The 24317-nt window shown below is 44.3% G+C and overlaps 1 protein-coding gene across 2 annotated transcripts in view; it reads right to left on the reverse strand.

Annotated features, from left to right (window-relative positions):
- LOC101832223 (sodium- and chloride-dependent transporter XTRP3A) overlaps nt 1–24042 on the reverse strand; it is a 37965-nt gene extending 13923 nt beyond the window's left edge. The window contains exons 1-7 of one of the 2 annotated variants that reach the window (XM_040740070.1): nt 23856–24040; nt 13305–13445; nt 11697–11788; nt 9559–9786; nt 6536–6646; nt 2538–2779; nt 1317–1479 (exon numbers count right to left, since the gene is read on the reverse strand). In XM_040740070.1, coding sequence (XP_040596004.1) covers nt 1317–1479; nt 2538–2779; nt 6536–6646; nt 9559–9786; nt 11697–11788; nt 13305–13445; nt 23856–23976 — 1098 coding nt within the window. In that variant the 5' untranslated portion in view covers nt 23977–24040. Of the gene's footprint in view, nt 1–1316; nt 1480–2537; nt 2780–6535; nt 6647–9558; nt 9787–11696; nt 11789–13304; nt 13446–23855 lie in introns of both variants that reach the window. The other variant, XM_040740071.1, reaches the window with a different exon arrangement.
- Between the last annotated feature and the right edge of the window lie 275 nt (nt 24043–24317).

A 24317-nucleotide genomic window follows, 5' to 3' on the forward strand; every position in this document is an offset into this window, starting at 1 on the left:
CTTTGACAGAAACCACATGGTTTTCTGGGTTCCCTAGTATCTTTTACTTGTCTCCTTATCTTTTCTCAAGCCAATACCAGACACTTTGTAGATGGCCTTAAAAATCAGGTATTAATATGACTTCAGTTTTGTTCTTTTTACTCCATTACTTTGGCTATTCTGAGTCTTCTATAGTTTCATGTAGATTTTAGGATGTTTTTTCTGTTTCTATGAATAATATTATTGGTAAGGATTGCATTGAATCTGTAAACTGCCTTGGGTAGTATGGACACTTAAAATAATAATAATTATTATCTTGTGGTGGTTCAAATGAGAATGGCCCCCATAGGCTCATGTATTTGGATCCTTGTTTCACAGTTGTTGAAGGGAGTATGTCACTGAGGTAGCTCAGACTAGACCCAATCTTTCTCCTCTCTCCCATCTCCCATTGCCTCCTACTACCCCCCACCCTTCCCCCAGATATAAGCTTTCAGTCCCTTCTCCAGCACTCTGCCTGCCTCCCTGCTGCCATGCTGATGGTCATAGACTCACTTTTGAAACTGTAAACAAACCCTCAATTAAATGCTTTCTTTGATAAGTTGCCTTGTGTGCATAGCATCTCCAGGGACAGAAAATTAACTAAGATGTCTTCTAGTCCATGAGCACAGAATATCTTTCCTTCTCTGGTGTCATCCTGAAGTCTTTCATTAGCATTTCACATTTTTATTGCAAATATCTCTCATTTCCTTATTTCTATTTTATTTAGAGCTCAAACAACTGAATAGCAAAGAGTCCAATTTAAAAATGGATAAATGACTGGCATAGACATTTGTTTAAAAAGACACAAGGCAGCCGGGCGTTTCTTGATTAATGATTGCTGGGGGAGGGCCCAGTCCATTGTGGGCGGTGCCATCCCTAGGCTGGTGGTCCTGGGTTCTATAAATAAAGCAGGTTTAGCAAGCCTTAAGTAGCTCCCCTCCATGGCTTCTGCATCAGCTCCTACTTCCCGGTTTCTACCCTGTTTGAATTCCTGTCCTGACTTCCTTCAGTGATGAACAGCAATATGAAAGTGTAAGTCAAATAAACCCTTTCCTCTTCAAGTTGCTAGCAGTAGTAAGCCTTTGCCTTTCCCAAGTTTTTGAAATTTCAAAAGAGATGAGGAAAAGGAGGGAAAACTCAGACTCTAGGAGAGATTTCCAATGAAAAGGGTTCCTAGTAGCAGCTGGGAGAACAGGAGTCCAGTCTCTCTTATCACTGTTGCAGGGGAAACAATTCAGTTTCCTGTCTCCATGGACTGTGTGAAGAGAGGTGGTCCCCACCCTTCCCAGGCCTCTCACCGTGTCCAGCTCTGATTCCAAGCTGCAGTTTCTAATGTGCGGGAACACTTCACTGTACTTGCTTGGGTAGGTAGATGCCAGGTAGTCTTTCACCTCCTCCAGGTTGCTGGCTGTCAGAAAGCCATCTTCAAGGTCAAAAGAATTGGTCAGCAGCAGAATCACCCTGCAGAGCAAACCGTCTTCTTGACATTCATGACTAAAAGGTCATTGACTCTAAAATCTGGGAGGAATGTGGGCAGCCTCTTTCCTCTTCCCTCTTCAGTGAGGGAAGTTGATAGGAAGGGCAACTCTGGATGCCTGTGCAGAAGAGATAAGGACAGAAACTCCCTCTCAGAAGGCTACTTGACATCTGGATAAGTGGCCTCTGATGCAACTGGGTGGGATGCTGGAAGTGCTCAATACTTCATAACCAGATTAGTACCCATTGTTGGTGCAACACTTGAATGTAGCTAATGCCATTGAGGAACTGCTTAGAAATAAATTTAGAAACACTTAAAAATATTTACTTATTTTCAGACAGGGTTTCACTATACAACCTCGGCTATCTTGGAATTTGTTATGTAGACCAGTCTAGTCTCAAACTTAGAGATTCACTTGCCTCTGCCTCCAGAATGGTGAGATTAAAGGCATGCACCACTAAATTTGGCTTAGAACTATTAAACCTAATTTTATATCACAGTGCAAATTAAATGATTTGGATGTATACTGACTTCCATTAATTTCAGTCCTGGTTTAGAGATGACTACTTGTGTAAGTGGCCACCCTGCTGGACATCTTAGCATCTGAGAGATTGTCCTCTCTCAGATGTTTTGAGGGAAGCCAAAGACAGTAAACTGTAGTCTCTGAGACTTGGCTAGAAAGGTCTTGCTTACACTTGAGATGAGGAGTTGAGGAATGGGACAAAGCCACTAACATTTCTTTTTTTTTTTTTTTCTGAATGCCCCTTTCTGCTAAGTTCAATGACTACCTTAAACTGCCTGCTCCCTGCAAAGCAGGACTTAACTTTTTGGACCCTCAGAGTCTAGTGCTGGTAGCAGGCAGCAATTAGCTAGTTGAGAAAAGAGAACTGAATCACACATTGTAGACCTCAATACTGGTGTCTTTATTATATCCCTTGACTTCTGGGAGCCCAGTTTTTCCCAGTCACCCTTCCAGCTCAGAGCTTTGGAGCCTTGCCTTCCCTCTTGATGCCCAGGGGTCTGAGGGACAACTTAGACTCACTTTTTTAAGCAGTTTTCATAGTTGAAGGTGGCCTTGAAGCCATAGATGGAGAAGGTCACAATGCTGGCAAATATGGAGGTGGAGCTGTTGATGATGGACACAATGATGGCGTGTTTCTGGCAGTTGTTGGAGGGTTCATTGTAGCTGGCAAAGGCAATCAGGCTGCCAAAACCCAAGCCCAGTGAGAAGAAGATCTGCGTGGCTGCATTGATCCAGGCCTTGGGGTTGGCTAGCTGTTCCATCTAGAAAGCCAGTAGGGATAGGGCTGAGGAATCCTGAGCTCTAATCCCAAACTCTCCCTCCCAGGAGATGGTGGCTCAGTGATGTGGGAGGTCCTGTGATTATGTCAATAAAGCACCGTTGAGCCAATAGGGAACCAAGATAGGAGGGACTAGGAGTCCAGAAGGACTCTGGGTAGGAGAAACACAGGGAGTCGAGATGTAACGCCATGGGGTAGGAAGCCCAGAAACTTCTCCGGTAAGAGACATACTTAGATTAACAATTATGGGGTAATTACTTAAGTCAGAGCTAGCCAGTAAGAAACAAGCAAGGCCAACAGCTTCATAATTAATATAGCCTCCTGTGTGTTTATTTAGGACTGATGCGGCTCTAGAACCAGGCTGTCGGGAAGGCTTCTCTCAAGGAAAAAGCTTCCCTTTACAAATGGTACCAGGAGTGGGGTTGAATTTCCACGTAGAATGACAAAAGCTTTAAAGGAATTTTAGAAACAGAAGAATGGAGAGAAGCACAGATTTTTGGTAGCAGCATTTTCTCAGGTGGGCTCTGTTTTGTTAGCAGCAAGCAGACACTCGAGGCTGGCTTAAGTTAGTCTTCCTGACTCGGCATTAAAAGAAAAAAAAAGGCAACAAGGTTCTTTTAAGAGGATTTGCTAACGATTTAAAAGTTGTACGTACAGCTGGAAGTGGCAGTGACCACATCTCCAAGCCGGCAGCTGGAGTCATGCTTATGCCCGACATCTTGGGAAAACAAAAAAAACAAAAACAAAAAACCAAAAAAAAAAAAAAAAACCCCGGCAGTTTAAAACAGCCACAGTTTTACAGATAAGACACGTGGCCAGAAAAACATAAAGATTTACAGTAAAGTCAGACTTGGATGAACAAAACCTCTAAAGGTTTACAGTGTGTTTAAAAATATACGTGAGATTGAGAGAGAAAATGAAACAGCAAAGTGGTAAATAAATACAAAAGCTGGCATTGTGGTGGCGCACGCAGGTAGGATTTACTCCAGAGGCAGAGGCAGGCGGATTTCCAAAGAGAAACCCTGTCTCAGAGAAAAATAAATAAAAGTAAAATAAATAAAGTAATAATAGATAAATAAATAAGCCACATACTGGATACTGTACACTATTGTGTTTTTCAGTTTTTTGATTGCTCAGGAAGGAACAACTGCTAAAGTACACTTGATTATAAATGCTGCTGAATTAATTCAACTTCTATCTTTTGAAAATGCCTTGACTTCAAAATTTAAGTATAAGGATATGTTACTTGGGAAAGGAGATTTTATTTATGCTTCTACAGAAAATGAAAAGCTGAGGAGTCCTTCCAGGCTTCTGTGGTTTGATGAACCAAGACCCCCCAGAAGCAGTGAGCCAGGTGTTTCAACAATTGAGACAGCTAAGATGATGGAGCTTCACAGACCCTGGAAATAAGGACTTATATAGGCTTCTGAGTTTTGTCATGATCCCCATGGTATGAACAGTGCCCCCTTCCAGCACGAAGCAGTTTGGAATGAGTGACGTCCTAATTCCCATCTTGTTTATAAATCTTTGTTTTCATTTAAATAGGATTGTTTATAATTGGTTAATGATCACAACCAATCTCCTTTTAATGGTAAAAAGGGGGAATTATGGTATGGGTATGGTTTTTCATTTATTGATACAAATTCAAGGTCAATTTTGTGATGTGTATATTTCTCCTCTTGATTAAGTATTGTGCTTATACAGATCTTTTAAAATGTAATACTTAATTGAATACAGACTATAGATAGTTACTTATAATAGAATTTATAGTTAGGTAAGTTAGGTTTTCTAGATATACAAAAATATATTTGAGATGGATAGACACTCTCCAAACCTCTCAAAGACCTTCAGAAAATGGCATTTAAAATGGTTTAGGGTTTTTCTTGACAATGAGAAATGTCTGCTCCTGGCAGCACCGATTTCGTCTGAGAGGAAGATGGGCATCGAAGAAACTTGTTATGGAGTTTGCTTTTAACATGGCAAGATTAGCCATTTGGGCAAGAAACTGCTCTTGCCTGTACTGCTTGACTGTTGTTGTATAATCTGGACATGCAGGACCCATAGGAAAGTGACTGCTGAACTCAGTCTTACAGGGTTCCTGCTTCATGGAAGAGTCTACGAGACTTTCTGCAGGACAATGAAAAATGACTGACAGACTGCCAATGCAGATGGACAGTTTGAAATTTCCTGCTTTGCTGAGAAGTGTTCCAGACACACTGTGGCCTATGGGCTGAAGATGGATGCCCCAACATTACAGAGGAACTTTGGGTGACTGTCCAGGTGGCAAGATGTCTCTGTCATTTCTAGTGTTTATATATTATCCTTCTGTGGTCTTTGATGGAGTTGAAGACAGATAGTTATAGTTATAGTTTTCCTTAGTTATGATAAAACATAAGCTACATATAGGACTTTGGACTCACAAGAATGAGATAGATGATATTTTCTTTAAATCTTGCTAAATGTTGATAGACAAAATATTGTAACTATGTTCTTACTTGATAACTGTTCTGTTATATATAATTTGACTATGTTAAAGTTAAGACCTTTCTTTTTGTTTAGACAGAAAAGAGGAGATGATGTGGGATGTCCTGTGATTATGTCAATAAAGCACCGTTGAGCCAATAGGGAACCAAGATAGGAGGGACTAGGAGTCCAGAAGGACTCTAGGTAGGAGAAACACAGGGAGTCGAGATGTAACGCCATGGGGTAGGAAGCCCGGAAACTTCTCCGGTAAGAGACATACTTAGATTAACAATTATGGGGTAATTACTTAAGTCAGAGCTAGCCAGTAAGAAACAAGCAAGGCCAACAGCTTCATAATTAATATAGCCTCCTGTGTGTTTATTTAGGACTGATGCGGCTCTAGAACCAGGCTGGCGGGAAGGCTTCTCTCAAGGAAAAGGTTTCTCTTTACAGCTCAGAGATGGAGAAGAAATTACTTCCAACACACAGGCAGTCAGGATGGCTTGGGGCTGGAGCTAGGTCCCTGTCCCAGACTGTCTCCAGTTATTCCCTGGCAGGTAAACTACTCTGCAATTTTCCTCTCATACCCTCTATGGCACCCTACCCATGGAGAGTGCAATTGAATATTGTCTGGTCTAATAGTCCACAACACATAAAACCTCTCAACCATCAGCCAGACACAGCACTGGTCTGGACACACAGAAATTTAGGTGATGAGACCTGGATGTGGAGTCAATCTGAGGTGACTCCAGCACTGACATTTAAGGCAACAAGTGCGTACACTTTTAAAGGGGCTACAGTCATCTAATTCTAGCCACAAGATTTGTTAAGCAAAGAATGTGCCCTACTCCAAATGCAATAGCATTCTCACTGAAGAACACTGGTTAGGGTGACTGGAAATAAAAAATTAAAGAGGGGACCATGGCAGCCTAGAGGGAAAAGGTATAAGGAAATATGGGAACAGATAAGCAAGATGACTGGAGAGATGCCCATGGTCCCTAGGGTGAGAACTGGAGCAGGGAGACCAGAAAGAAGGAACAGGCATTGGTCATCGGGGCAGTGAGGGCAGCAGGAGGGGGTACAGAGAATCTAACTTCCAGAAGGTACAGGGCTTGGGATGACCTGTCTGAGAAAGAAGTTCAGGCCTCGAGGATATCCATAGCTTTTAGCCCAGTCTTGGGCTCACACCAGCCCTGCTGATTACAGCTCGTACCCCCTTTCTCTTTCCTCCCAGGCATCCCAGGAAGGGACAGTCATCCTTCCCTTACAGCCATACCTTAGGTGTGAACATGTACATCAGGCCATTGGTGGCTCCATGGAGTGTAAGGCCACGGACCAGGTAGATGATAAGTACGCAGTAAGGCATTGATGCGGTGAAGTAGACCACCTGTGGGCATCCAGGGACAGAGTGAGACTGCTGGAGAGGCAGGGATGGCAGGGCAGACAACCACTCCCACAAACACCTTACGTCTTTGGTGTTTAGGCTGTGTCCACAGCTGCTGAGAGCTGCAGGCGGCTCTGAGCAGGGTCTGGAGGAAGGCAGAATGGGACGTAGCTGCCCGTATCTGTTGCCACCATGAACTTGCTTCCTCAGTTTCTCCTTTCCATCCTCCTCCAGCCCCTCTGTCTCTAAGAAAGGCTGGAGGAGTCCACACAGTGTGTGAGTCTCTCTGTTCAGTATTTGAGCCAGATTTGACTCTGAGCTTTCTGGAATCCTGAGAAAAGCAGGAAGACGAGTCGCTTACAAGATCTATAGTATCTCTGAAGGGAAATTAGTTCAGCGCTTGGGGGCAGAACTGGGTTTTCAGGATGGGAACTGAGGGAAGCCTGGCTAGGCATGTCCATAGGTAGAAAGTAGTGCATGGGACAAAGTCCCCACAATAAATGCAACAGAAGTACTGATGGGATTTAGTGCATTCTTCATAAATTCTAATTGGTTAAGCCAATCTTCTTTACCTATTGACATGCAGCATAATTTAAGGATGTGTTCTTGGTTGCTTTGGCAGGAGAATCTCAGACTCAGGGTCACCCTGCCTTCTGAAAAGCCTCAAAGTAAGGGCTTTCAGGTGCATGTCTGCCTAGCCTGGGTGGGAAATTCTGGGTAAATCACTTCCTATGTATGCCTAGATTTATGGGTAAAGCAAAAAAAAAAAAAAGGCAAGGTTGTTTTTGTTTTATCAATCTTCTTTTAGGTTGGATCCACCTCTAAGAAGCACAACTAGTGACCCATGTCTTGCTATGCTTGAATTAAGCTCAGTCTTCCATTCCCTCCTTGGCATGGCAGGATTCTTTGTGAGTTTCTAAGACGGTCAGAAGGACACTGAGCAGGTTGTAGGATATGTGTTTACCATGGCTTCTTATACATTTAGGGGACTAATAAATAAACCCAAGAATCTAATATATCAAACCAAGTAGAGATACAGATGGATAAGGATCCTTTGACCAGTGATGTGAAAGGAATTCAGGGACATGGGGAAGGGCTGATCCTGGCTCATTAACACTGGGCACTTAGAGGACACTCAGACAAAGCTCTGGAATTTTCCTTCCCCACCCAGTGGACCATGTTTCTTACAAGCTTCTTGGAGTCCTCACAAAATGGCTCCTTTCTTTTTCTTGTGGGAAGGATGACTGGGCATGTGATCTAGCATAACTTATCAGGAAAATAAGTAAAAATCCAGAGGAGAATAGAAGAGACTTCGAAAGAAAAGGAATAGGCAGCATCTTTCCCTACACATGGAACTGCTGATGCGTTTCTGTCAGGGAGGGATCAGCAGAGAAAATAGATGGTAAGGATTGATATGGCATCATGTCTGGGCTTTACTTAATTCCACAATTATAAGAGGCCTGAAGAGGAAAGGACTGCTTTAATATTCAAGGGTATACACAGAGCAGATGCTGCAAGGTCTGGGATCAGTTGAGAAACCAATGTCAAATGTCATCCCAAGCACAACACCAGGGTTGTTGTATCTTTTTTTTTTAAAGACAGGGTTTCTCTGTGTCTTTGGAGGCTGTCTTGGAACTAGCTCTTGTAGACCAGGCTGGTCTCGAACCCACAGAGATCCGCCTGTTTCTGTCTCCCGAGTGCTGGGATTAAAGGTGTGCGCCACCACCATCCAGCTATTGTGCAATATCTTAATGACATAGGTTGTTCTAAGATTGATGCCTCATGAAAACACACACACACACACACACACACACACACACACACACACACGTCAGTGCTGGGGAAGGCAGCCAGGTGATCAGGAGAGTGAGATCTAGGGGGCTATGGGATTCTCAGAAGAAGAAAAATTGAAAGTGACTAAGTCACAAAAGACATGAAGATAACATTTATGGTGCATGTCACCAATAGGATGGGAAGACCTTGGAGTAAATCTGGGCTATGTCCTGACTCTGCTGTCCCTGGCTGTGATCTTTGGAAAACCACTTTACCTATCTAAGCCTTTTGGGCGTGTCATCATATATCTACTCTGAGGGGCTGTTACAAGAATAAGACACTGTGATCAACTATGGATTTGCTTTGCAGAGTAGTTGAGTATAGAACATTCACCCCAGCTTGAGACAGGTGCAGGTGATGGAAATATAGCAGATATATCAGCCTTCAGATGAACGGAAACCTGGGCATCCAACAGGAAGAAAGGACTTAGGCAGATGAAAGGCCTAAGCTGGGTACTGTGACACATCTGTGGCCTACAGTCCTAACACTCAGAAGGCTGAGTCAGGAGGATCTCTGTGAGTTTGAGGCCAGCTTGGGCTGCACAGTGAGTTTCATGTCAGCCTGAACTACATAAGGAGATGCTTTCAAAATAAAAAACCAAAACTAAAACCCCAAACCACACAACAACAAAACAAAACAAAAAACAAACCAAGGAAGAATCCAACAGTTCTGTGTGTCACTGAGTCCCTGAAAGCGCTTTAAAATGGGATCCCCCCCCCAACTACACAATAAAGTCACCGGAAGCTGGCCCATCTGTCCATGTTGAGGTCCCTCCCCAGAACAATAGCTCTGGCATCTGAGGTTCAGACTGAGTAGTCAGATGTTGGAATATTGCCAAGAAATGTGCTGTTATAGCTGAGTTTGAGAGCTGGCTGGGGCATCTCATTTTAGATTCAGTGTCACAACTTTAACCACTTCTGACAACCTTCACTGCCAGCTAGTAGAGGGACATGCCAGTAACACCATCCATGTCTCCTGACCCACTAAGCCTCTGAGACAGCCCCTGGCATCGACCAAGGCCAGGGCCGAGGTGCTACTCATCCACCCACCCAGATGCAGCCCCAGCACACTCCCCAGCCCACCTTGCCTGTTGACTCGGTGCCTCTCAGGATACACAGATACACCATCAGCCAGGCCAGGATGAGGCACAGTGCTGGCTCCCACTGCACTCCCCCATTCTCCTGGATGGACGGTGAGATGTTGAGTGTTTTCCTGTACCAGAAGTACTGTGTGGACGAAGCCTTTTCACACTCCTCGTCATAGCCTGTGCGGTTACCATTCAGTGGGCAGACAGACCATGGCAGGGGATCCTTTGGAATGAAGTGAGAATCAACAGAGAGGTAAGGGGAAGGCCAAGGCCGGGGTAGGATGGTAGTAAGTGGCTTTGACGGGAGGCTTTACACCTTGTCCTGTACGTATGGGCTAGCCTGACTTGCTTAAAGCAAGAGAGTACAGTGGAGCAGAGGGTTCCTGGCCTTGACTTTCCAGATCCTTGTAGCTACCTTTTGCCCCTGTTCAAAACCAGCTGTAGGGCTAGAGAGATGGGTCACTAGTTAAGAGTATTGGCTGTTCTTCCAGAAGACCCAGGTTAGAGTCCCAGAACCCGTATGATGGCTCACAACCACGTGTAACTCTAGTCCTGGGAGATTTGACACCCTCTTCTGGCCTCTGCAGGCACCAGGCATGCATGGTACACAGATATGCAGGCGAAACACCCACACACATAAAACAAATAAGATAAAATCTAAAAACAGGCAAAAAAAAAAAACCAAGCTGTGGAGGATCTTGAATTAGAATCTTGGAACAGTGAATCCATTTGGATGGAGAGGCCACAGGAGGGAGACATCGATATCTGATGAAAACCAGCAGCAGGTCCCAGCCAAGAAACAGTTGCCTGGTCTAGTCAACATTCTCTGGACCCTCTGCTGAGGCCACTCTAACTCACTCTGTTTCACATATTTGGCTGCAAATTTGAGGATAACTTGGCTGTACCCAGGACCTCTAGGATCTCTTGCTTGAGATGAGCTGGACATCAGGTTTTTGAATGCTCCTGCCAATGTACATGCTGCAGGAAGGGCATGTCAGAACTGGTTCAATGGAGCAACTGAGAAATTTTCAGTTCTCTTCTCCCTTCATCTGTATCAGAAGTTAAAGATAGGGTCCCTACATTTGCTTGGCTAAAGGCACCTGCTGAGAAGGACCCCCCCACCCCATTAAGCAGAGTCCTGTAGAGTCACTTGCAGCTTGTGGGATTGAACAAAAGCTCTCATGTAGTGTGTATGAGCACAACAGTGTAGAGTTGTGTGTTCCAGGGACATGCCTGGCCTATAGAAGTGAAAGTGAAGGTCAGCTGTGTCATCATCCTGTGACCTTGGAGGAGGACTTAATGTAGAGGTGAGGGCAAGTCCACCAACCTGTGAAGTATGGAATGCATGGATATTAAAGGGGTGCCTCCTAGGTAGGTCCTTCTCCTCTCTTTCCATCTGGAAAGAGGCTGAGGGGAGTGGAGGCAGTGGGATTAGAGTCTCTGAGAGTGGAAAGGCTGAAGATGGGGGGAGATAGACTATGAGTGCTGGAGAGGAAGGTTCCTTATCTTTGCACAAAGCTCTCAGTGTGGAATTGTGGTTCTTCTATTTATTTTCCACAATGCCTAGACCCTTCCAGAATACTAGTAACAAGGATTTGGGTCATACATTGTTTAGAATGTTTGCCATTGGAAATAACCCCTACAATGTTAAAGAGTGGCATTGCTCCTTCTAGGTGAACTTTTGGGATTTCAGGACCCGCTTAGAGCCAGAAATATGGAAAGACAAGTGACAATGACAAGTGGGAAGAGAAAGGAGGAGAAATAACTATTTCAAATTTGCCTGTTTAAGTCCTTGCCACAGATTTTCTCCTGAGTCTGTCATGAGATGGTTTGTAATATTTTCAGGACACTCCCTGTAGATACTCCAGTGAGTGCTGTGGAGCTACTCCAAAGAAATGTGTGTTGCATTGCCACTTACTACACAGTTGCATTGCATGGCTTACATTGTGACAAGTAGTGGATCCAGATTCTGATTGTCCCCGCTGGGCTTGGGATGTGTGGCTTCCCCCACTCTCTCGCCTCTGAGACGGTTCCTGCAGGCCGGTGTTCTCAACCACCATCAGCTTCCCACATGGTGAGTAGCCCTGCATCTTCTACCATTTTTGCTTTTGCTCTGGCTAGAGGTTCACTCACCTGGAAGGAGTGGAAGAGGTACCAGAAGCCCCAGGCATTGATGACGTTGTAGTACATGGAGAGGAAGAAGGAGACCACCACGCTAGCAACACCTGTGAGCAAGCAGAGGGCCATGCTGTTGATCAAATGTGTGATTTAACCAGTGGCACTTGAACAACAGAACTATGGTGACATCCCAAAACAAGAACACGTTTCCTTCAAGTTTTCATTAGACCTGATGCCCCACCTATGACCTCTTCCTGGGGGTTATTCTCCCTAACATCTGATCATCTGAGATGGGAGACTAATGACAGTTTTATAACATCTAAGTGTCAGGTCCCAGGCTCAGTATTTTGTGGGCCATGAGTTCTCACAACAGTACTGTCCTCCTTTCAAAGAGCAAACGGAAGCTCAGAGCTTTCCCCAAAACTACCCAGTAGAGCCATGGTGAAGTGCCAACCACACGCCTGATGTGACACTTGTTCCTTTTGGAGGTTGAGTTGCTGGAGCCAACCCCATGCATGCGGCAGGAGTGTGAGATGTGAAACACACAGACAACCCTACCTGCAGCCTGGTCTGACCTATGAGGTCCCGCGGCAGTGCTGTGACAAGGGAGAGTTTGCCATCAGGTTGCTCTAAAGTGTGCTCACGCTGGCCCTCGGGAGTACTGCCAACTTTTGTCATCGCACGTGTAACCAGGAGAGCTATAAATTGTTGACCTTGGGTGCGGTGGACTATACCAGTATCGATATTACAGAGCAGCTCCCTTCACCCCACTGGGAGTTCAGGCCAGTAAGTGGATGTCAGTGCCCAAAGGGCTGGGCAGCCTCCCCCATCTTTCCAATGTGCAGCATACATTGTTGCCTCAGCACATCTGATGGCCTTCAGAGCTTTTTCACAGTGAGGAGGCAGTTTGGAGATGACTCCTAATGGCCCTGGCACATTTCTTCTAAAGATGCGACAGGTCACATCAAATTGACCCTTCTCCATTATCGAACAATGACTCAGCCTTCCTGTCTCTCCCCTTTCTTGGGCATGAAAGCTGCACAGAACATTTATGGCCACTGATGGCCCTGGATCCTGGACTTTTACAAAGCAGGAGAATCACATCCTTGAGGTGCTAGGGGACAATGACTGAAGGTCACTCTAGAAGGGTGCAGTGGGTCACACCTGGTACGCATAGATGCCTTGGCTTCTGCATACAGGCATCAATATGGTGTCCCAAAGCCCCTAAGTGGCGTGTGCGGATGAAACGACCTCACACACTTGCATGCCACGTTCAGCATCAGGCACACGTTAACCAGGGGGCGGTTGTGTACATCCCCAGATGGTGGGTGGCTGGGACTGAATGAACGTCTCTGTGCCAGGCAGCTATGTCCAGCCATTCACAGAATTCTCAAGCTAAGGTCCAGAGTGGAGATGCCCCGAGGTGGGAGTTTCCCTGGAGGATGGAGTTCTGTACGAGGGTCAGAATCCAGGGCCCTTCTCTGCCCAAGCTCCATGGTAGCCCTCCCTGGACTGTCAGCTCATCCAGTCACAGGCCCTGCTCACGGACAGCAGCCTGCGCACCCCGTGATGCTCAGGAACACACGAGTCTCTGTCAGAGGAACTGAAAAGGGTCCCACGTACCGACGCCACTGAGGTAGGGGCTGATGGTCCTCCAGGCACCGATGCTGCCCTGCCGCATGCGCTGCCCCACAGCCAGCTCCAGGTACAGGAGTGGCATCCCCTCTACAACCAGCATGATGACGTAGGGGACCAGGAAACTCCCTGTGGGAGAGCAGAGCTGAGCGTCAGGTCAATGTGGAGAGATGGGATTTACCCTGCCCGGCTTCTGTGCGGCCATGATTCTACCACCTGGGAGCCTTTCCCCAGCCAGAGCTCCTCCCACCCCGCCCTTCTACCCGCAGACCTTTCCACTGAGCTGACATTCTTCTGCCCGAGTGTCTTCCTCCTTCCCCACGCCCATCCTCCTACAATTCGTCTCACCACACATCAGCTCGCTCATCTATCTGACCATCCTTCGATTCATTTATTCATCCATTTACCCATCCTTCTTTTCTCCCTTCTGTCCCTCTATCTGTCTAACCATAAATCTATTTATCTATTTCTAGTAAAGGCTATATTCCCAAAAGCTGTATGGAGTAGTAGTCCAAGCCTCAGAGGTTATAAAATAATCTCTCTCTCTCTCTCTCTCTCTCTCTCTCTCTCTCTCTCTCTCTCTCTCTCTCTCTCTCTCTCTCTCTCTCTCTGTGTGTGTGTGTGTCTCCCCAAAGTGTCAAACAGTAACCACAGCAGGCCTAGTGAGTCCCATGGTCAGCTTTTCTCTGTGACCAGGCCTACTCACTTGACTACTGTTTGGGGTGAGGTAGAAACCCAAGCCCTGGTGCCAAGTGGGAATGGGAACATTTTTAGCACTGCCCAGAAATCATTTGCATCACTCTCCCAACCCCCAATTACACAGTTCAGGCAGATTGGCGTGGCAATCCTTTTGACAAAGGCACTAAAACAATTGAAAAGTATATGTACAGACAAATTAAATGTAATACGTATTACAAGGTTTGTATAAAACGATGAAAATAGACCATAGACCTATATTTAGTATCTAGAGATTTAAAATTTAAAAGAAGCAACAGGAAAAAATCTTTAAAACTTCAGATTAGGCAGAGGTATTTTATATACAAAAGCAAAAGCACCATCTATGGAAGGAAATGCTGATAGATTGAGCTATATTACATTTTCCCCTTGAATAACACTTAGCACAACAACAACAAAAAGAACATCAGCAGACTTGGAGAAAACATATAGGAAACCCGTTCCTGTGGAAGTGTGATTATGAGCCATTTATAATGGAATCTCAAAACCAATGGCCATTCCAGAAGTGACGTGTCTTAGTACAACTATGCTGAGTCTCAGAATGCATGAGATCTGGTCTGTTATAGAGAATGGAAATGCAGTGGCTCCTGGCTCTGGAGGAGGCACCATGCAGAGCACGCTGCAGCAGAGGGCAAGAGTGAGGTGTGAACTCCATTCTAGAAACAAGCTTCACTTCTGTGATTACAGCAATCTATCCTCGAGGGCCAAACCCTCATAACCCAATCACTTTTGACATATCCTTCCTCTTAACATTGTGGAGTGGGGACCAAATTTCTAAGACATGAGCAGAGCAGTATCTGTAAGAGGTAAATAGTCTCATCAGAAGATACTTAAGACGGCAACTCATTAGGAACCTGTACATTTATACAACAATGAGAAATGTGCTGTATATTAATATAAAATATTTTGCAATTAGTTTGAAAACAAGTCTCCTAACCAACCCTCTTTCAACTACTCCCATGCCTCTTTGATTTAAAAAAAATTCTAATGAACAAGGAAACCTTGACATCGGAGGGAAAGGGCCAGCAAGGAGCATACTTGGTGAATTAAATATAGTCACTATTCTTCAGTGATCCTCATACAATAAGGGGAGTTCTCCCCCCTAGCCTATGAGTCTGGGCTGGCCTTGGAAAGAGCTTTGTCCATCAGAATGTGGTTAAAAAAGAGATGGCATGTGTATTCCAGAGGCTTGCGGCTTTTTCATCCTCATGGAGTATAGCCAGCGAACATCATACATGATGGAGTTGTTCTAGGTTCCCCGGAATGAGGAGCTACATGTAGGACAATTGTGGGCCACTAGCTCAAGTACTGGGTGTGTGGGGCCAGAAGAAGCTGTCAAGCCTCTGTTAGGTACCTCAGAGCTGTGTGAGGTGATTTTTGTTGCTGTAAATCATTACTTTCTCCTCTTCTCAGTACCCAGGACATTTGCTATACAGAGCTTTTGCAATTTTGCCAGTTTCCCAGAGTAGGATCCAGCACACAGTCAGATCTTCAGATCTGGCCTTAATGTTTCCTTAAGGGTGTTTTCTTCCCCCACTTTAGAAGTTTACCAGCGAGTTATTTTGTGGAATGTCTCTCATTTGAGGTTCTGGCAGAAACACTACAGTAACCTGATGTCCTCCTCCAGAGGTACAAGGTGTCCATTTGCCCCTTCTTGGCAACGTCAACTTTGTTCACGTGGCTTAGGTGGTGTCTTCTGCTAGATTTCTCTGCTAAAACTTAACTCTTTCCTTTGAAGCAATAAAGTAATTTGGAGGGGGATACGTCTTGCTTGTTTTTGTTTTAGAACATGGTCTCATTACATGGCTCAGGCTGGCACTCTTCCTGCCTCAGCCTCCCAAATGCTGCATTACTGGCAGGCTTGGCCACTGCGTTAGACTCAGAGAATCTGATTCCTGTTCTATTGTGTGGTCGTTTTACACGAACCAATATTTCTTACCTAATCCAGTGACAGCTGCATGGATCAGACTGTAACATTCTCTATCATTTTCGATGCTGTCATTTTCAAGCTGTTGTCACTCACAACGGGTAACTAGAGCATATGTGAGCATTTTTTTGTTAGCACCCCTGGCACCTGAATGTCTATGTTAGCTCAGGTGGATGGAACACTTAGTTGGAGGATGGCTGGGAGGAAGTGGCATGGTTTTTATTCCTTAGGTTCCCTGAAACCTGCCAATGTATCTCTACCTGCATTGTACCACGCACCATTACACCTCCACGCTGGTCTTCCGGCTCCCGGTTTGTAAGTGTTTTCCTGGCTCTGTCAGAAACTGGCACTCTGCCTGCTTTAGCCCTCAGCCTCTAACCTGGTCAAACCCTCTTTTCTTACTCCTTACACTTGAGATAAAACTTACACTCCCTCCTTGATCTCCAAGGACTTCTTTTTCCCTCTGTGGCCACTGTTCCCTCCCTAGGAGACCTTAGCACCTTTACTTCTGTCTCCCCCTGTCCATTTTCTGCACACATTTGGCTTCCTTAGAGCCCTCCCTCTCTGCCTTCTAATCTGTACCACTTACTTTTTGAGTTATAAGCTATGAGAAAGTACCACTTACTTTTTGAGTAATAAGCTATGAGAAAGTGCAGGAACCGCCATTTTCTCCTGGTATCTCTATCCCCACCACTGAGGAAGCCTTCGTCCCTTACTCAGCCTCACACGGCACTGGGCAAAGCTGGAGCCCAGGATGTCTGCAGGTGAGTATCTTTCAGGTCTTCCCGGACCTTTTACACATGGCATTCCACGTCCCCCCAACTTCAAATACTAAGGTGGAGTCTTCTTCATCTTTGGTCTGATAGTTCCTGCTCTTGAGGCAATTGTCCCCATACTATTTACACCTATGCTACCCCCACACTTCTAAGCCACCCACTGAGGACAGAGGAAGACTCTATGCGGCTTACCACTGCCATTTAGCTTTGCCAAGGAGCAGGCCCTTCACAAACTGTTGGTGATAATGGTTCTACAGGAGTGGTTCTATTTAGGAGGGTAGGCAATAAAGGTATTGCTGGAGGATAATGATGGAAGTGTCTTGAAAGTCACTCATGTTGCTAAGAACAAAGCATCTAAAAGTTCACACAGGGCCCAGTAAGATGGTCTAGCAGGTGAAGGTGCTCTCCACCAAGCCTGATGACCTGAGTTTGATTCCTGGGACACACAGGTTGGGAGGGGAGAGCTGACTCTCGAAAACTGTCCTCTGTCCGCTACACAAAATAAATAGATTTTTAAAAAGCAATCTAAGAATTCACACAGAACTATCTTAACTTCCTTTGACTTTACTTGTGTGTGCATTAGATAAGACAGGGGAAAGTCTATCCATAAAGATGGGCAATGATAAGTGTCCCTTGAACCTATGATAAGACACTGTAGATCAACAACAGCAACAAAAAACTTTAGCATGCTAGAACAAATGTCTTCCTCTGAAATAAACTTGCTGTGGGAAAGAAAAGAAGCATAGGGGAATTGTGTTAATCAGATAGCGTCAAGCAATGAAGATGAACAGTGCATAAGAAAACATGTTTCTTAAAGATGAAAAATATGATTGTTGAACTTAAAGCCCAGTGGAGCAAAAAGTACAGCATAGTCACAATGATAAGTTAAGCTCACAGAAAAAGAATCCAGAGATGGACATTACAAGAACAGAGAGAAGGCGTGGCCAGCAAGGTTGAACCCTTTATCTAGTACTGAGGGGGACAGAGCACTACAGATACAACAGTTGGAACATGTGCAATAATGAGATTTGTAAGACAATTTCTGAATTATTGAACATCACATATATTTCTGTGATACTTTAAGTGCGTAGGGCACCTATGAATTAATAAAATTAGCCACAGAATTCTCCATCACAGAATTAAATATCTGAAAACAATAGAAAAAATCTGTAAATTTTGAGCAAAGGAAACTGCAACCCATTCATGGTGCTATAAAGGAAAGATAGTCTCAGACACTGAGTCTTTTATTTTCTGTTCCTGAAAGAATTACTTGTTGATGAGCTTCAGCGTGGGATCAGAGGAAAGAACTCAAGGATGGAGTTGTGTTATAAAGTAAGTCATCAATAGTAAATAAGTAAGCAAAACAATGAAGGGTAAAAAAATAATGCTGTTGGTTTCACTGGAAAAAAATACTGTAAAAGACAAAAGGAATCCATGAGTAGGGAAACGTGATGTTGATAGTAAAATAATCATTGTCACGTATATGAAATCCCAGATTATATTTTAAAGATGGGCTTTGTAGAATGGGGTAAGGAAAGGGGAAAGATGTAACGTAAAAGCATGTTGTGATTTGAAGGTGTTCCTCAAGCTAATTCACATGGTAATGGCATGTGTAGGTGGGACCTATGAGAGATGGTTGGGTTTGGGGAGTGACTTTGGAGTAAAGATTTCTCTAGGCTGCTCTGTTTCAGCGTGGGTGGTCTTTGTCGTGTTATAACACGGATAATGCAGAGCAGATTCTAGCACTCTGATGAGCAATCTTCACTGTTAACTAGATTTAGAACCACAGTAGGAACTCACCTCTGGATCTGTCAGTGAGGACATTTCCAGGCAATTTAATTGAAAAGGGAAGACTCACCTTAAATGTGGGTGGTTCCATTCAATGGGATAGTGCTCTGGACTGAATAAAAAGGGCAATGAAGGATTGGGAAGACTGTTCCGTCTGTAAAAGGCTTGCCCTACAAATGTAAAGACCTGAGTTTTGATTCCCAACACTCACAGAAAAAAAAAATGGTTATGCCTTCCATCCCGGCACCGAGGAGTCAGAGACAGCAAGTGTTGGTATTCAGGCATTATGCTGAGCTGCCCCTGTCACCAGGCAGAATGCACTCAGGTAATACTCTGGTCAACCCAGGGTTCCATGAGTACCAGTCTGCACACAGGTGCAAAGGACGCCTTTAGAAGGCAGAACCTGCCCACTTACACTCTCTTTCGGGTTCTTCTCCATCTCTGCTCGCTTCTCTTTCTGCATCTTTTCCAGCTCTCTTCCCGCTGTTTCCCTGGGGCAGACAGGACTTGTCCTGTCTCCCTCTTCTCTTCTGCCCCCTCTCTCTGTCTCTGTGTCTCTTTACCTCTTTTCTCTTTCCTTCCCCCTTCCCTCCCCTTTCTAATAAAACTCACTTAAGCTCGATGTCTGCCTGGCTTGATTGTCCCTCTGCGTCGGTCAGCCTTGCCTGCCATGGAATCCACCATGGTCCCCCACCCAAGGTCCCCCCTCAAGCTTTATCCTAACAATAAGTCCTTGGGGCCTGATGGCCAGCCAGTCTAGCAGAATTGGTGAGTTTAGTCTCAAAAGGGCTGGAGATATGACTCAGTGGCTAAGAGCACTTGTGGCTCTTGCAGACGACATGGGTTCAATTCCCAGCACCTACATGGTAGCTAATAACCATCTGTAACTCCCGTTCCAGGGGATCCGACACACTCTCTGTCTTCCATGGGCACCAGGCTTGTACATGGTATGCAGATACACATGTAGACAAAACTCTCATAGACATAAAATAAAAATAAATGTTTTCAAATTTTAAAAATAAGGTAGAGAGTGGTCGAGTAAGACACAATGTTGACCTCTGTGCACATGTGTATAGATAACATGTGAACATGTACCCACACACCAGTGTGTGTGTGTGTGCATAGACATGCAAACAGACGATCCTGCTGCCATTACTTCCTTGCCAGGATGCTTTGTTCCCTAAAGTTGTGAGCCAAATTCTTCTTTCCTGAAGTTGCCTTTGTCAGGTATCAGTTGCATCAATGGGAAAGGCAGCCTATATAGGCACCACACTCTCAGACTGTTCAGCCTTCAGGTTTATGAGCTAAATACACGTCTATGCTTTGTAAACACTCACTCTGTGCTACCCAGTTACAACAACATAAAATGGAATGCTGGTGTGTTAAAAGTTTCAGCTCCATGGGGGTGATGTCAAAGATAATATTTCATTCGTGATACTGATGAAGGAAATAAACATTTTTTCAAAAATCTGAATTAATTATTGGTAGAGTGAAATCAGAACTTAAAACCTGCAATAATTTGAGAGAGAAAAAGCAAATATATTTTATATTATAAGAGATCAAAATGTAACAATCAAGCAGCAAGAACATAAGACAGCCAATAGCCAGTAGGTAGTGGTACCCACCTTTAATCCCAGCACTCTGGAGGCAGAGGCAGGCGGATCTGAGTTTGAGGCCAGCCTGGTCTATAGAGTGAGTTCCAGGACAGCCAAGGCTACACAGAGAAACCCTGCCTTAATAATAATGACAATAATATTTATAATTATATATAATATATATATATATAGTATAGTCTGATAATGATTATAAATGGATCTCACTCTTCCACTAGAAGTTTATAACTATTTGATAATAAAGTGTCAAACTTTAAAGCAATTAGATTCCACAACTGGAAAATGGTTAAGTATGTTGCTACCTCTGTAAATGGAATGCTATAGACCCATTTAAGTTTATATTTTTAAAGAATATATGACTTTGAAATGATTACAAAAGTCCCCCCCCCCGTTTTATTGTTTCTGCCTTTCTTTCCTTCTTTTTTTTTTTTTTTTAGGCAGGATATTTCATTACATACCATAGAAATCTCTCTGCCTCAGCTACCTGAGTACTATTAGTCATTGTGCCTGACTAGGTGTTTTCTCACATATGCCAAGTCATACGTACAGAAGTCAAATGCAAAGGTCAGAGGACAGGGTGCAGGAGTCGGTTCTCTCTCTCTCATGTGCTTCTGGGGATTGAACTCAAGTCATCAGATTTGGAAGCAAGAGTCTTTACTTACTGAGCCATTTTGCTGGCCCCTAGGCTAGGTTAATTTTAAGAGCAAAACATCAAATGATTTTTTAAATAAAAAATAGTAACTGTTATTATCTCTGGGTAGTGGAATTTCAGGGTTTTTTGTTGTTGTTATTTGTTATTTTTTGTGTGGGTACTAAGGATTCAACCTAAGGCCTCATTCATGCTACGTGAATGTCTTAGCACTAAACCTCATCTCTAGACCCTGATTTTGTATTTTATTCTTCATGTATTTCTCGATTGTCCAGAATTCCTACTCACACAATAGCCTACCCAGAGATAATAACAGTTACTATTTTTTATTTAAAAAAGCACACAGTTACTTATCTTTGTAACTAACACAGCAGTACCCTGTTTGCTGAACCCAAGGATCTCATCGGAAGGTAGATTCATTGTGCACACACACATTTATGAAAGCTGCTCTTGCCTGTATGTTTTCACACATTTGTATTCAGCACATGTGCAGCCTGGAAGTGATTAACGCCTTGGACTTTGGTCTGCTGACTTTTTTTGAAAATGGGATTTTGTAACGTTCCTTCATCATCCTTGCTGGTTTTGTTTTTTTGTTTTTGGTGTAGGGGTTGGATTGGCAGAGTCATGCAGAGAAGAGGGACACTTGGAACATAATCCTTAGAATTAACATTCTTTGTTCAGGCCTAGCTGAAGGGAGCAGGTACAATCTGATTTCAGAAGGTTTTTTTTTTTTTTTGGCAGTTTATACCCTTTCCCTTTAGGCTACCATGATCCCCTCTTTGCTCTAAGAATATTGTTTCTGCTTCCTGAGTAGACTCTTACATCTGCCAGATGTTTACCTAGGTTCTGGGTATCCAAACTTTGATCCTCATGATTGCACCCCAAGTGCTTTAATCCACCGAGCCATCTTCTCAGCCTGAATTTATAGCTTTTCATTGCAGGTCTTGCTTATTCATTCAGCAAGTTTTTATGGGGTACTTCCTCTGGCTGCACTGCACTGGGGGATTGGATGAGCACCGTGAGATAAAAATTCTAAAGCTCCCAGTGTTCATGACCAAGTGCTCATTTGATTTAGCAGGCAAGGAGAGCCAGAAAGACAGGCAGAGGAGGGTAACAAGGAAGTTCTCCAAGTAAAGACCAGCCAAGGCAGGGAGAAGGAGCTACATACTAGGTAGCTGGATACCCAACTTGTGGGTAGTTGAGGCAGGGAAGAGCTTAGGGATTGGACTGAAGATGAATTGCATAGGATGAAGTGGAAATATCAGTCAAGAGATGGTCAAATGTCTACTGTGCTAGGGCAAACAGTTTAGTTTTTATTCTGGATGAATTTGTTATCTAACTAACCTATAATTACCCCCTCTCACCTGCTCCACACTAATCCATTCATCTACTCCACCCTCAGTTCCAGCAAAACATCCACTGTACCAGACCTATAATTTCTTTTGCTTTCTTCTTCCAGTATCTTGAAGGTCTTCCCATATATATATATATATATATATATATATATATATATATATATTCAACTTCAAAACAATTTAGCATCACTTGTACCCACCTGAAGACTGCTCAGGTGATGGTGCCATTATAAACAAGAAATTAAGCAGTAATGTGACAGTGTGGTTTACCTGGCCTGGTGGCTGGGAACTATGAACCCAGGCAGGTGTACTAAAGATGTGAAAAATCGGCTTCTGAAAATCATTCTTCCCAAAGCCAATTATGAAACATTAGAAGCATGTGATGGCATATGTCCTCTATATATGAAGCATTTGAACACTTCAAATTATAATAAAGGAGCCAGAGAATTAAAAATGCACTTTAAAAAAATCTATAAATTAACCTTTTGTTGAATTGATTTTGATCTGGCTAGAGTTATAGGAGGAGGGAAAGTTAGATTTCTTAAACAGGCTAAATTTTGTAGCACATTAATTTAACATTTTTCACTGTTCTGAGGGTGCTGATTAATCCCCCACGTGCACACACACATGCTATTAGGTAAACAAGGACCGCCCAGAGAACTACTCTAAACACTTGAGAATATTTTTCTTAGTTCTCCTTTCTATGCACGGTTTTAGGCACGGCTGCTTTAAAATGTTACAGCTTTGAATCTGACTTCCTCTCCCTCCACTTAACATATGATAAAATAGTACGAGAAAAACTTATTAAAATTTTACCATTATGGCTGTCAAGGGTGCCATTAGGTGAATGTTCCACAATTTATTGAGCCAATCCCTTTTCTGAAGGGCTTAAAAAGTTTTTAACGTTTTGACCTTATTAAAAGACGGTGACCACGTATTTTCTGCCTCAGTACGCTGACTTTAAGACGAGGTTTTAGAAAATGGAATTGAAGAGGAATTTTTTTAACATATATGCTGAGACTTCTTCCTTCATGTCATACTGACTCCAAAAAAGTACTTGGCCTTTGGAAGGTCCCGGTCTCAGTCCCAGGAGTTCCCCACTCTTTGTTCCACTAAGGGAATGCAGGGTGAGGGTGCGGCTGTCTGTCCCACCTCTTACCCCTCCAACTCCCATCACAGGAAATATTACAAAAACAAAACAGTAGAACCAAGAAACAAATTATCCGGGTATGGATTTATTTGTTTTTCCTGCTTTCTATGATTCCAAGCCCAAACCAAGTCTCCACAATACACAAGCCAATCTTTTTATTAATAAAAATTAAAGAAGTAACTCACGATCCTTTTGGTTTGTGTTTCAACTTGTGGTCGGGGACTTAAATTTTGGATCTGCACGTTGCATGGCAAGTTCCTGTTAAACAATTTACTGCTCACTTTTACACCTCAGTAGAGGGGTGACACACCTGTCCTGCCACGGGACAACAGGTTCCCTGCCACTGCCTGACACCTGCTCCACTCAGGACCGCTAGGCTCAGTATCTTAGGGCGAAAGTCCCTGCGCCTTGAAGCCGTGGGACCAAGCACTTTCCTGAGCTGGGGTGCTCGGGGACAGAATGCCACCCCGAGCTGGGGCGCGCGGGATTGAACGCTACCACCACCGGCCTCCAGGCACCCGCGGAGTCCTTCGTGTCGGCACTCACCTCCGCCGTACATCTGGCACAGGTAGGGGAAGCGCCATACGTTGCCCAAGCCCACAGCGTAGGAGATGCAGGCGAATATGAACTGCAGCGGGTTACCCCACTGAGGCCGTGCCTTCTCCATGTCCCGCGCGCTCGCTGTCGGTCAGGGCCTGGTCTCTGGCCGCTGCTCGCCCGCCTTTTAATTGCTAATCTCATTAACACGCGCTAGAGGGGCGAGGCCGGTAAGCGGGGAATGGCGAGCCCCACCCCGCCGGGGAAGGCGCCCCTCCTTGGCACCGGGTGTGGACTTCAGAGCGTGGGGAAAGGATCACATTTCCTCAACCTCTTACTGATTCATCGATGGCAATGCTATATGCCAGGCACTGCTGTGCAACAGGGAAACACAGCACTCTCACGCCAGAGCTGACATTCAGATGGCAGATGGCGGGAACATTTAAATGCTGCGGGATGACTTGTTCTTGG

This window comes from Mesocricetus auratus, unplaced genomic scaffold, assembly GCF_017639785.1.
Source record: "Mesocricetus auratus isolate SY011 unplaced genomic scaffold, BCM_Maur_2.0 Super-Scaffold_100691, whole genome shotgun sequence".
Lineage (NCBI taxonomy): Eukaryota > Metazoa > Chordata > Mammalia > Rodentia > Cricetidae > Mesocricetus > Mesocricetus auratus.